Raw genomic sequence first — 13,188 nt, 5'->3', positions numbered from 1 at the left:
TTGGGGGGTTGATAAGCTTAGAATTTTTACAGGAGCCAGTTATGAATTCCAGACACCTGTAGGTGCTCTTTAGCTGTATGACCTATAAAGAGCTAATTTAATCCGTTGTTTAAGCCGAATCTGGGCTGAACGAGATTGGTGGAGCTCCCTCTGGTTTGTACATGCAGTGTCTCTGTGAAACTGCATTTGAAGACCAGGCGCCCATTGCAAGCCTCTACCCTGAGCCATTCCACCCTAGTATTATGAGTTATAGATGTGTGAGGCCAGACCAGTTTGTTTTGGGACGGCCTGAAGCCTTGTTTTTAAAGACTTTGTGGTGCTACGTGGTGCGTGGCTTAAAGCCCTATAACCACACCAGAGGGTCGCCATGCAACTCCTTGCAACATGCAACTACTTGCAACCATTATTCCCAATGGCAGTTGCAAGGAGTTGCATTGGTGTGGTTTGTTTTGTTGCAAGGAGTTGCGAGTAGTTGCAACTTGCAAGGAGTTGCAGCTGGTGTGGTTTGGGCCATAGTCAAAGAGACATATTGGATTAGTGCTCTAGCTATGGTATCACTGTCACCCTAACCTTACAGGGGGGCCACAAGTTTTAATCGGCAATGCATGTCAGGAGCCACGGGTGAGTTTTAACCGGCCATCCATGTGTCGTAACCAGCAACGCATGTCGGGAGCCGCGGGTGAGTCTTAACCACCAGCCATGTGTCGGACTGTTGCACATCAGACCAACGTCTGCGCCCCAAGTTTGAGAACCACTGCCTAATGATTATGAACCCCGGGAGCCAGGTCTGCAAACTAGTCCAAGGTCAGTGACCTATACCTGTCCTACAGTACAGACTAAGCTTGTTTAATCTCACACACGACACACATCAAACAGCACCTTATTGTGTAATATTCATTGTCTCGTAAAGATATAGCGTATATTGTCGTTTTCTTTGTGGCATTAAACCATTCCTAATCCCTCTAAATCCAGGGGTTGGTTTCGGTGACGCTGACCCAGCAAAAAAGGTCAAACTTGAGACTAAGACCCTCTTACAGTTATGTGGAAACGACAAAAGGTGGAACTATTTAGTGATTAATTAATACAGCTTACAACCATTTATAAAGGCGTTTACTTTGTATCGTCTGTCCGGAGTGGATTTAGTAGCCTTTTTCAATGAAGATTTACTGAACAAAAGCCAGGTGGCTCATTAGCTTTTAGAGACTTAAGTTAGGCTGTATGGAGGGGATCTTTGGTGTGGTCATCATGTTTCAGTTCTGACGCTTAGATTTCAACACATGGATCCTTCAGCATGCAGTATCCTCATACTGTATAGTCTGCAGGCCCGGTTCCATCTTCCTCCATTCTCCTGAGGCCCAGAGGGCCTGTTCTTTTGGTTTGTGTTATCAGCCTGAGGTGAAAAATGGCCTTGAAACCTATAGGCTCACGCACAGTTGCTTTTAACTTTGGACAACACTAGGACGAACAATGGCTGAGTTATGAGCATGTCCGACTCCACACGCATTCGTATTTTGATAAAACAATACTCCTCAAACTAAATTTATTATATGATGATGCAATCCTAATGCAAGAGCTAATTTATAGCTGCTATAACAGACCACAGCAACACACAATATTCACTCCACATTTCAATAACGGATTTGGAAACCCTTAAATAACAGCACAACAGTCTTTTTGATTTCTCAAGTCACATTTTTTTATTTACAAACGGATCTGTGTTGACCAAAAATATCTACCAAACCACAATTTTTAATTGTACGTTCTTACATTCTCTTACGTTCTCTAATTACCCTACATTTTTCACAAGTTGTACTCTTGACAGTATTCTGTTCCAAGTGAAATAATCTTAAGGCTCACACCTTATTTTACAATGACCTTAATCCACTGTATTAACTGGCAAGAAAAGAAGAAAAGTGTTTTCATAGCGCAATAATACAAGCACAGTCAATGTAGAACCAGAAATTGTATCAGTGCTTTATTGCTGTACCTTTATTTACACTTATCTAAGTAAGTTAATATTCAGATAAATACACTGGAATAAGGCCATTATAAAAGGTACCAATATTGACATCCTCTGTACTAGCCTATAGCCTCGCAGTGGCCAGATGCGAATCTGCCGGTGGCAAAAACAAAAAGAATGCCTCCAGTGTGATACGAGTCTGGCCATACAAAAAGCCAGGCTACCTCTGTACACCATTGGTCCAAAGACAATCTACAATTACATAGATTAAAAATATAATTGTGTATTTCTGACAATTCTTCTCCCCATATATCTAGGCAATTAAGCTTGCTTTGTAGAAGTGGACATCCTATGAAACACTTTTTGTATACCATACGTGTTCTTGATTGCAACCGTCTCCGTTCTCTAATGGACAGCTGAATAAGGCTGTATGAAGGACCACTACTTGGCTTGCAGTATCATGCCTTGGCATCTTTTTTCAGCCGCTCAAGTTCACATTCAAGTTTCCTCATTTGGTGACATACATACATACATTTTTTACCCCCTCACCATAAGGACGTCACACACACACACACACACACACACACACACACACACACACACACAACATGGAAAATACACATAAAACATACATAATAGTATTTTATTTACTGATATTTATATCAGTAAATTCAGATATGAGGAATGTTTTCACTTGTCAATAATAATTGTAGGACAATGAGACACACCATTATAATGATATGATATTATATAATTAATTTACTGCAGATGTTGGACAAGCGGAAGAAAAAAGCATCCAGAGAAAGCATAAAGTTAAAGATGTCTTCCTCTCCGGTTCAAAAACAATTGTCAAATCATTTAATAGAATGGGAAATCAAAACATTTCTATGAAACATAACACTATCCAGTTTACATACAATACAGCACTACTAAAGTAAGCCGCACATTGGCAAATAAAAATCAGATATCCATTTCTGGCAGCTAAAACGTGTAGTATTTCCCTTATATAAAACTGGAGACCACAATAATACTTTAATGTCACCATTTGACACATATCAATACAGGCTGACCAAGGGTGACCAAGTTTGGTGAATGGTTTTCAGTGGTTACAAAGCACATGCCATCATACAGGCAGCGTGAGACAAAGGAAGAGATCGACATGTCTTTCTCTAGAAGAAAATGGTAGACAATGGGGTCACCAAAATCAGTATGCAATGAGCCCATTTTATGAGATATTGTCTTTGACCTTTTGGCCTGACGGTGGGGCTAGGGGAAAGGTCATTTGGTGGTCACACAAAACAGCCACATAGGTTGGACTAACGGGAGGTCGGACTTATGAGCAGTCCCTCAAATGGGTAGGGTTCATCCTCCAGAAAGCATTAATGTGCTATTCGGAAATGAAAGGGTGGCGCTAGAGGCAGTTGTTGCTATGTACTGATCTTGTCATTGTTAGAGCCTCTTTCATAGCAGGGCTAAAAATGTCTGGGAAATCATATTAAGATTGCAAACTTTATTTGGATTTTCACTCCTCAGAATTGGTGGCATGTCTTCTGTATCCACTGGTAACCACTTTATAAACATTCCCTGTCAGGGACCTATAGAGTACATGGAGATTCTACGACAGAGCTCTCACCAACATATGAGAGATCACCCTGCTCCCACTTCTCCACATTTCGTGTGTTCCGCATGCGCGCGAATTCCGTTTGTGTCCGAGCATAGACATGGTAACGCCCCGCCTGCCTGTGATTGGCCTACCGACACTGCCCGTCTTGACTGTCCTCCGAGGTGGATATGCTGGATAGTCTGATGCGAGGTTACTCCGTGGTGGGAAATAATACAAGGAGTATGGTATGATACAAGAGAACGCTAACTTGTGTGAGGCAAACTAATATTGTTTATGCCGTTTGCTTTGATGGCATTATTGATTGAACATGCACGCCATAATATGATTTGATTTGGGTGTGTTCTAAAATAAAGTGTTTGTGTTGATTATTGTGTAAACTTGAAACATCATTGTACTATAAAAAGGTCTATTTTCCCTTCATCTTTATCCTTTTTAGTGTAATAGCCATGCCTGCTCGGACACAAACGGAATTCACGTGTTCCATGCTAGACAATAATCCGCCATTACCAACCCTACCACAAACAGCGCACGGAAGCCAACGGTTAGTCTTAACCTGCCACGTATGTCGGACTAACGGGAGAGATTCATCCTCCAATTAAAGGAACAGTGAGAGGCTGGATTTTGGTAGGCATGGACATCTGTGTCACTTTGTAGTACATCCAAACATTGTAGACAGTACAACAGTAGATACACCAACAAACGATGGCAAAAGAAATAACATGTAAAAGCATTTATCTGACTGCTGTGACACACGTCTCCCACCTTAGGGTAAAACCAGCATTGACGTGTTGTACAATCAAATGGTCTTTCACAAGAATATATTACAACAGTCAACAGACTGATACTGTAGATAACTACATGGTGAAAGTGGTGTGTAAATTGGAAAAGGCTTAGTTTCAGTACACCATCCCTGCTAAATATCCTAGCCATCAGTCTGGGCCCAAGCCAATCTGATCAACAGCTGGTCCTACAAACAAATACACAGAACATAGCAGGAGATCATTCTGCAGTATTTGGTTTAGTGATGCACCGAATATTCGTCCACAGAAAATATGCGGCGGAAAATGGCTAAAAATGCATTTTTGGCCTATTCGGTTTCGGCCCAAATATAGGCAGAAAATATATCACCGAATAGTGTATGCAATTAATGCATTCAAAAGAGCAAAATAAATGTTTTATGGACCTATAATAGTGATTATTTTTTAAGTTAGGTTTTGCCTATATATTTGGTATTCGGTTTCGGGCCAAGAATTTCCCTTTCGGTGCGTCCCTAATTTGTTTAATTGAGCCAAGACACCCCCCCAAAATAAAATACTGAGTTAAGTTTCAACATATTGACTGACAACTGTGTGTGTGTGTGTGTGTGTGTGTGTGTGTGTGTGTGTGTGTGTGTGTGTGTGTGTTGTGTGTACGCACGCTTGCATTACTATACTTGTGAAGGCCAAATGTAAAGGCCCACAATAATTGAGAAATCAAATAGATATTGTGAGGACCATTTTCCTGGTATGCCAGTTTATTGTATTTTTTATGGTTAGGCTTAGTATTAGAGTTAGGCTTACAATTAGGAAAAGATTCAATTTGGAGTTAGAATTAGGCATTTAGAGGTTAGGTTTAGGAGTTAAGAGTTTTAGGGGGTGTTATATACTTGACCACCAATGTTATGTCGAGTGATTTATAGTTTGTAAGAAGTAATGCTTTTGGTTTTTGTAACCCGCTATGATTAGGTTATGTTAGAGTAGTTAGTTTATCATAGCACCAATTCTGTAATCTTATTTTCTGTGTTTGTTAGGTTAGGTAGTGAATTAAGGTTATGTTGAGCTCGCTTTGATTGTTTCTCTGATTTGCCAAATTGCCATATATCCTTTAAAACACACTGTAACAGTTCATGGTTAGAGCAGAGTGCTCACTAGTTATATTTCTTTGGTTGGAAACCTGTTAAATTACCACTGTAGTATGTTGTAAACTGCATTGTGAACTCTAAAAAGAACCTTATCAAAGGTCACTAATAAAACGACAATTCACTTTCCAACTTTATGTCACAATCTTTCATTCCCTTTTTCCTTCAGGCATAGTAGGTCTCCCGAACTACTATGCCTGATTTATACATAGTTGTGCATCAGTGACGTGCACCAAAAGCTTGCAGGTCAACTGTGACGGGGTGCATACGTTGGTTAGACATACCAACAGTCCTACAGTCAAGAGTCAGTCTGAAGTGAGTGGTACTGTACAGTACTGTACAGTACAGTACAGTACAGTACAGTACAGTACTGTACTGTACTGTACTGTACTGTACTGTACAAGCCCTCCTCCCTGGCCTCTGTGTGTGTGTGTGTGTGTGTGTGTGTGTGTGTGTGTCGCTGCTCAAAAGTGCTATCCAGTGGTATTAGCGAGGTGTTTCAGCTTTTCGTGTGCTACAGGTTAAAAATCACCCGTGGCTTCCTGTGAGGTTCGGGTTAGGTTAGGGTTGACGTTGATAAAATCATTGTCCTAAAATGTTGATGTCCTCACAAGTATATTAATACAAAAGTGTGTGTGTATGTGTATGTGTGTGTGTGTGGGGGGGGGGGACCAGAAGTGAGGGGATGTGAAATGACAGGAGTGAAGGAGCGCGGGGGGAGCGATAAAGTGTCACTGCACCGCACACATGGAACTGCGCGGGGGGTTGACTGTCCTGGCCACAGTCTCTTGGCTGTAGTTCACAATGTCTGCCTTCACCACACGCTGGAAAACACACACAGAGATCACACAGACAGAATGAATATGAATCCATTATGATCAGAAGAAGAACAGCTCAGTCCAAATGGGGATCCAGAAATGTTATCAAGCGCACGAGTGCCTTAAAGTAATTTCACTCAAAGCGGACTGTGTTGTTGTCTTTACGCTCTCTAAGCCAAGGTTATTTGGCCCTCCTTGGGTCCCCATGAGCCTCGATATGGCAAACTACTATCCAGATGTTATATTTCGGGATAAATCTCAGTAGCATTCTAATGCTTATTTCATGCTCCATAATATAAAAAAATTACAATCTACTTTCAAGCTCACAACGCATCGCATGCACGGAGCGTTGTGAGCTTGTAGATCAGCCATTTTGGACAAATGACATTCGTAAGAAGGGCTTAAAACAGGTTTGTTTCGTCCTGAATCTTTGGTCTGAACTAGACTTTACACAACTGCTGTCACTGTTTGCCCATCAGTCACATAACGGGTCCGCCAATGGCCCTCAAAGACTAAATGATAGGGCACTGCTGGTCTGAGGTAATCAAGAGCTAGATAGAGGTGAAAGAGAGGGCACTGCACTAAGCTCAGAGAGGTCCAACACTCACTTAGTGGGTCACACTTAATTCAACCACTGAAATACATTTTACTTCGACAAGAGGTAGGTTGGTATATAAAGGGTTTGGCTCATGTTGCTGCTATTTCTAGTCTACAGTATTTACTACAACTACTTTCAAAATACATTTCAAAATGCACTGAAATACATTTTACTTCTACAAGAGGTTGGTTGGTATCAGAGCCTTAGATATAGACAGAGTTACGTTCAATATCATAACTCTTCTATTAGATGGCTCTGGTTGGTATATAAAGGGTTTGGCTCATGTTGCTTGAACTACTTTCAAGAATGAAACTAGTGTTTATTTAGCACTAACAGACTAACACATATATCGGAATATATCTGTGCAACTATGTTCTACACAGAGTGACATACTTTTCAAAACTATTGCACAGAGCATATTTTGCTTCTCTGAGTGTTATCTGGTCTAATGTCTTCATCCTGTGGGTAGTTCACCAGCTCTGCCTTCACAATCCTCTGAGTGCAAAAAAAGAAAGATGGTGGGAAAAGAGATGAAAACAGTGATATAAAACCAAAACAGACACAAAGGTAGACAATAACAGAACAAGCATGAGTGTTAATGAACTAAGAGTTAACCCATTCTGAACGGGAACCCATTTTGGTGTTAGCATCATGTTATGCTTTAGCTATTGAAAAATAGCAGATCTACAAGCTCATAGAGCTGCTATTTTTGAAAAATCGAAGAACGACTGACATTTTTTAGAATCTGATCTCAGGTCAGAATGGGTTAATCAGACCAGTGTTGTGTCCAGTGGAAACCTCGTATGAATCTGATCTCAGGTCAGAATGGGTTAATGAACTAAGAGTTAAAATGGACCCGTACGGGTGAAGAGACCATAGAAAAGTTGATGGAAGGGACTGGGAGACAAAAGGATCATTGAGCGAAAAGAAAAATACATGTAATGGAGGAAATTAAAATTTTAACATATCTTATAGGTCACATAATACCATGAATAATAAAAAGTGGATTGGTGATTTATGAAGTTGATGGAATGGCGTAAAACAAATCAAATATAGATAATCACTTAAGATATCCATGCAATAGATATATTTGCTGTATATAAGTCTTATAAGTGTAAGACGTTTTTCATTCGACAAGCAATACAAGAAACATTTGGGACAAAATGTCAGGTCATCTGACAGACAGACTCTGACTGTAATAGCTAACAGCAACTCTGCATTTCAAAGACTAGCAAACCAGTGGCGAACAGACCACAGGGCAGAAAGCCAGGCCCTGGTTGGCTGCCTGATTAACGAGCTGCCGAAGCCTGGTGTGGAGGCCACTGAGTGATCCGCCGCCCCGCTATCTGATCCAACAGACAGAGGACCATGATGGAGAGGGCTCCTAGGCAGATATGATCTCGTCGGGGGTCAAGACCCTCATGTTCAGCTCTCTGAACCTGACAACTGATAATCAGGCTTTGCTTCCCCTCCACACACAAACACACACACACCCTTCTCCAACCAGAGCTGTGACCATCTCGGATCGCCATCTCCATGAAACTGTCAGTATGTCATTGCTGCACACATAACAGTGACAGAGCCAAGGAATGTTGACTCTTGACTGGACAATCTCTTATGTTAATCCGGCCTCTTAATGCCAATTCAAAGTGTCACACACACACACCCCTCCTATTGGACTAAATGGGAGGTCCCGCTGTCCATGACATGTGCAACGTTTCGTCATAATGTACCAAAATGTTCTTGCATCAATGTCGTATGTTGCACTTCGCGGACAAAGTGATTTGACTGGTCTACTCCGGGTCTTGACTGGCAGGTTGGATACAGACACTCATACGGTTTGATTAGCACGGATTAAAGCACTTGGCTTTATGAAGGCAACCATCAACGACAAGAGTCAAGGAGGACAAGGAGACGAACCTCTTCATTGGTCAATGGTCATTCCCTGTCAAATGCAGCAAGGAGTTGGGTGATGGGAGAGGGGTGGGGGAGGCTTGAGAATGTGTCCAGTCTCTCCCTATGGTCCTCTCCCTTCTCTGGGGGGTCCTGACCTCTCCCTAGCTCCCTGGGCTCATCAGGCGGTGCCCAGCCAGCGTGGCTCCAACTGGTCATATCAGAGCCAGGATTAATGTTTCTGGGGGAAGTGACCCTATAAATCCCATTGCTGCCACCACGGGGCAGCTTGGCCTGGGTGGCAAGCGGAGACCCCCTTCGCCGGGGCGCACATCAGCGGGGAGATAAACGTAATAAATCAGACGGCGAAATCCTGACCTTCTCACCTACGGATGGTCTACCCCTGACCCCTGGCTTCACGCACTAACATGGTCAATGTGGGTCTATTTACAGATGGGCACCGTCAGTGGCAGGTAAGCCGTCACAGGAGTCAGACATAACATGCCATGTTTACATAACAGAAGGTCCTTTACAGTGTGTGGTGACCTCCACTGACCCGGCTGGCACACTCCCTCTGACCCCCCCTTACGTTTAAACCTTCATGTATCATGTTAGAGGCTCAGTAGGAAGCCAACGTTCGTATGCGCAGGTCAAAGTGCCAGATGAATTCCAAAACGTGCCAGCCATTGTCACCATAGAGGCCTGTTATGGATTGGATCGGATCTGCCACATAAGGTGTCAACAAAAGAACAATATTCATGTTAGTATTTCTTGATGCATGATATTTGTCCGCCAGTTATATATTGTAGTATAACTCATGCCTCAAATAAATCAGGCATTTTCTTTTGATTCTTTGGATTACCATGGAAGAAGTGATCGTAACAGAACAGCAGTTTTCCCTTTCAGTTAGGAGGGGACTTCATCCAACATGTAGCTCATTAACTTTCTAAACCTTCATCATAAAATATGAAATGGACTTGAAATAAATAAAACTAATTTACGTCAAGGTACAATTGGACAAACTGCTGCATATGGCTACTTGAAAAACTGGTGGGAGCGAGAAAACAATTTTGTCTCACCTGAGACTGTTCAATCTCTGCTTTGTTGAGCTTCACGCCCAAAATCTCAGCAGCCAATCGCTGGAAACAAAGAAACACCTGAGGCAAAAAAGAAGCAGAGTGGATTAATCGAATGTGGATGATCCCGAGTTACAGGATCATATTTCTATCATGGTCATTCTGCATGAAAACTACACTGTATCATTACACTTATCAATAATCTAACAATTCTACATTTTGTGTCACTGTGGGAACTTTGAAAGGACGGAAACAGAACCTGAGCTGCGCTTATGCTGCACAAAAATAGATAACAAAATGAACCACACAATTACCGACCAAATGCAAATCAACTCAAGAGAATGCAAAATGATAATGGGGAACATGTTTTGTTCCCCATTTCACTTCCAAACACTTCAACCAATACTCACCGAATCCCCAGTCTTTGCGGAGACAAACTGACTGATGAGGCCATTCTCTTGACAGAAGCGCTGGTGTTTGTCAGACTTCACCGTTCTCATATGTTCCATGTCGACTGTGGATAAAACACAGCACGTCAGGGAATGACACACACAGGATTCATTTCTGTTTAAAGAGCATTATAGACGGAGCCGACTGCCACCTATGGAGGTTGAGAACACAAAAGATAACAGATGATGTCCCCCTCCGGGGGATTGAAGAGATGATCAATTCATTGCATCTCCATTCCCACCTCTACGGCAGTGTTGAAGCTTAATGTGACACATTCCACAGCGTAAGCCTCAGACTCGTACAGTTCTGCCCCGGAGCCATTTAGCCCTTACCTCTACCTGACCTGAAACAAACAAACCGCCCAGCTGCGGAGAGGTAGTTAAAACACAATGCATAGATGACCAAAGACTTCAGGCCACCTCAAGTGTCACGGTGCTAGGTGGAGAAAAGCAACCTGACTATTAGTGTCATATTGGCATATTGGAGCAGGCCTGCGAGGGGAACACATGTGGGCCAAATGAACCGGGTCTGTCACGGCGGCTGTGATTTACTGCCGCACGCCACAATGACTGCCTTCCTTTCTAGCCATTGTGGACAACGTCGCGTTCGATGATACCAGGGCGCTTTGCGTCTCTCCTGCCTTCGAAACGGGGTCATGCAGGGGTCGCTGGGGAAGGTCACCTGGGGGTCTTGCCGCTGAAAGCAATAGCCTCACTCTTTATTTTCGGGCTTTGTGCAACACAGCGGCCACGCCCGGTATCTGGTGCATACCGGCGTCTATGGGAGGAGGTGGTTGCTACTGTATGGTGTTGCCTTTCTCTCACTCCCGCCCCCCAGTTTTACTCTTTGTGTGAGGTTTCATTCAAGCTGTCAGTGTTTTACCCCGTTCTCATGCCCCTCGGTGTGTGCGCCTGTGTGTTTATGTGTCTACGACTACGTGTACGTTTGAGTAAAGGAGAGAGAGGAATAGAGAGAAGCACAGAGAAAGATACAGCACTAGGGAAAAATGTAAACAGTGCACAGCTCTGGTATTATTAATAACTCTATAAGTCATATGACCCAGAAATGTGAAAGGCTAATCCGCTGAGAGCAGGGGGGGGGGGGAAAGAAAAAAAGATGTTTGGAAAGACTCATTTTTAGCCTAAAAAGAATATTACCGTCATCGTAAGTGACTTATAAACACAAACCTTTCTGGTCAAGGGCAGACACTTTTACATGTACTCAATGTCCACAGCAGACTGTCACGTCTCTGGCCGTACATAAACATGGCTGTCTAGGAGGCGTCAGCAGGTTATTAATTCCAGTCATTAAGAGCGGAGGTACCCAGCATGCTACTAGAAGTAAACAGTGCTAATCCTTTGGATCCTGCACACTTGGGAGGGGCTATCAATCATATGTCACAGTCAGATTAGCCAACATTAACACGCAGGTCCGGGAGCAGACGAAGAATGGTGGGTTTACCATCAAGGCTGGGTAGTAACCAAATACATGAACTTGGATTAAAGCGACTATGAACTGGCATCGCCATCTATAAGCAATATTTTATTATTTAATCTTTAATTAACCGGGCAAGACAAAAATAAGAACAGATTCTTATTTACAATTGTGCCCCAGCGAAAGGTAAGACCTGAAGAGGGTGAGGGGGGGATGGGCTAAAAGAGATTGATTGACAGACAGACAGACAGACAGACAGATGGAAATTGTATTTGATAATTGTTTTATGCTGCTGAAATTGAATAATCTAATGGTTTGATTTACAACAATGTAGGTAAGAAATAAACTGTAACAGATTATATTTGATAACAAATATTATGACTTAATTACTGAAGCACAAATCTAAGTTGCATTAGGACTTTGGAGCATTCAAAAACTACAAGAGCTTGCAATGTGGAAAACCACTAAATGCATAAAATGTCATTTTAATATTCAATTTTTTTTTAAAGTTTTAATGTCTATACTGTAGGAAACAGAGAAACATACCCTAGGAGTTACTTGAAATAATAAACGGTTACAGTTACGGTACCCAAAAAAAAGGTACATTTCTAGGGTTTCCTACAGGCATTAAAACATCAGCATATATTATCCCTCATAATAGCGTTGAGCAACATGTGGCATCTGTCTGGGTGAACCCAATATAAGGCCTAATCCCACCGTTTTAGAGGTTTGCTCCATTTCTCTCCCTAATGTACCCATTTTTACTTATCAGCTCCAAACCATCTTCGTCCAGCGATCTGGTTTCCCTCCGTTTCTGTCAAAACTGTACATCAGCTTAACTACCCCTAGGAAGTAACTGCAAACACAAAATAAACTGTTTGGGCCTCCGAGCACATAGAGATAGCGGAAAGGATCATCACTCGTCAAGAACGATAGCCCTCCCTCTCCGGTCACCGCGGGTGTTTATTTAAAAGGTCTGCCTGTCACTGTGGTGGATTTCAAGAAAACAGTCTTAGAGATTAATATCTGTGGGATACATCAGAGTTTCACTGTAAATAGTTGGTACATTTTGCTATAGCCTTGGCCTTTTAGATAATTGACAACAGAACGGGGGGAAAAACGGATGCATATGAATTATAGTTGGTCTTCTTCGCAACTTAAGTGTCTGTGGGGATGTCAACTTAGCACTTTGGTGGACAGAAACCTCTCAGTGGTACATAGATCTGATTACTTTGGCCCCTGCCAGGCACTTTCCTGAAAAAAATAGGAAAGACTGTGGGAGGCTATTTTGATGTAACTGACAAGTTTAGAGTCAGCAGTAAGTAGTAAGGTAGACTTGGGCAAAGTATCAATAATATATCAATATTGTGATATGAGAATAGATCTGGGATGGTATATATGGCGTAGGTGTGGCCTTTTCCTGGTTTAATCACATAAG

General features: G+C 42.3%; 1 protein-coding gene across 3 annotated transcripts in view; it reads right to left on the bottom strand.

Annotated features, from left to right (window-relative positions):
• Positions 1 to 2,790: 2,790 nt before the first annotated feature.
• The window catches only part of rab28 (RAB28, member RAS oncogene family), a 42,105-nt gene continuing 31,707 nt past the window's right edge, over positions 2,791 to 13,188 (bottom strand). For 2 of the 3 annotated variants that reach the window (XM_080774761.1, XM_080774760.1), the window contains 3 exons: positions 10,277 to 10,380; positions 9,870 to 9,947; positions 2,791 to 6,305 (listed from right to left, as the gene is read on the bottom strand). In XM_080774761.1, the coding sequence (XP_080630887.1) occupies positions 6,213 to 6,305; positions 9,870 to 9,947; positions 10,277 to 10,380 (275 nt within the window). In that variant the 3' untranslated portion in view covers positions 2,791 to 6,212. Of the gene's footprint in view, positions 6,306 to 7,290; positions 7,393 to 9,869; positions 9,948 to 10,276; positions 10,381 to 13,188 lie in introns of all 3 variants that reach the window. The other variant, XM_080774762.1, reaches the window with a different exon arrangement.

This window comes from Protomyctophum bolini (genome assembly GCF_963924005.1).
Source record: "Protomyctophum bolini genome assembly, chromosome: 10".
NCBI classification, from domain to species: domain Eukaryota; kingdom Metazoa; phylum Chordata; class Actinopteri; order Myctophiformes; family Myctophidae; genus Protomyctophum; species Protomyctophum bolini.
The sequence above is the reverse complement of the archived record's forward strand: the minus strand, read 5'-3'. Positions and strand labels throughout refer to the sequence as shown.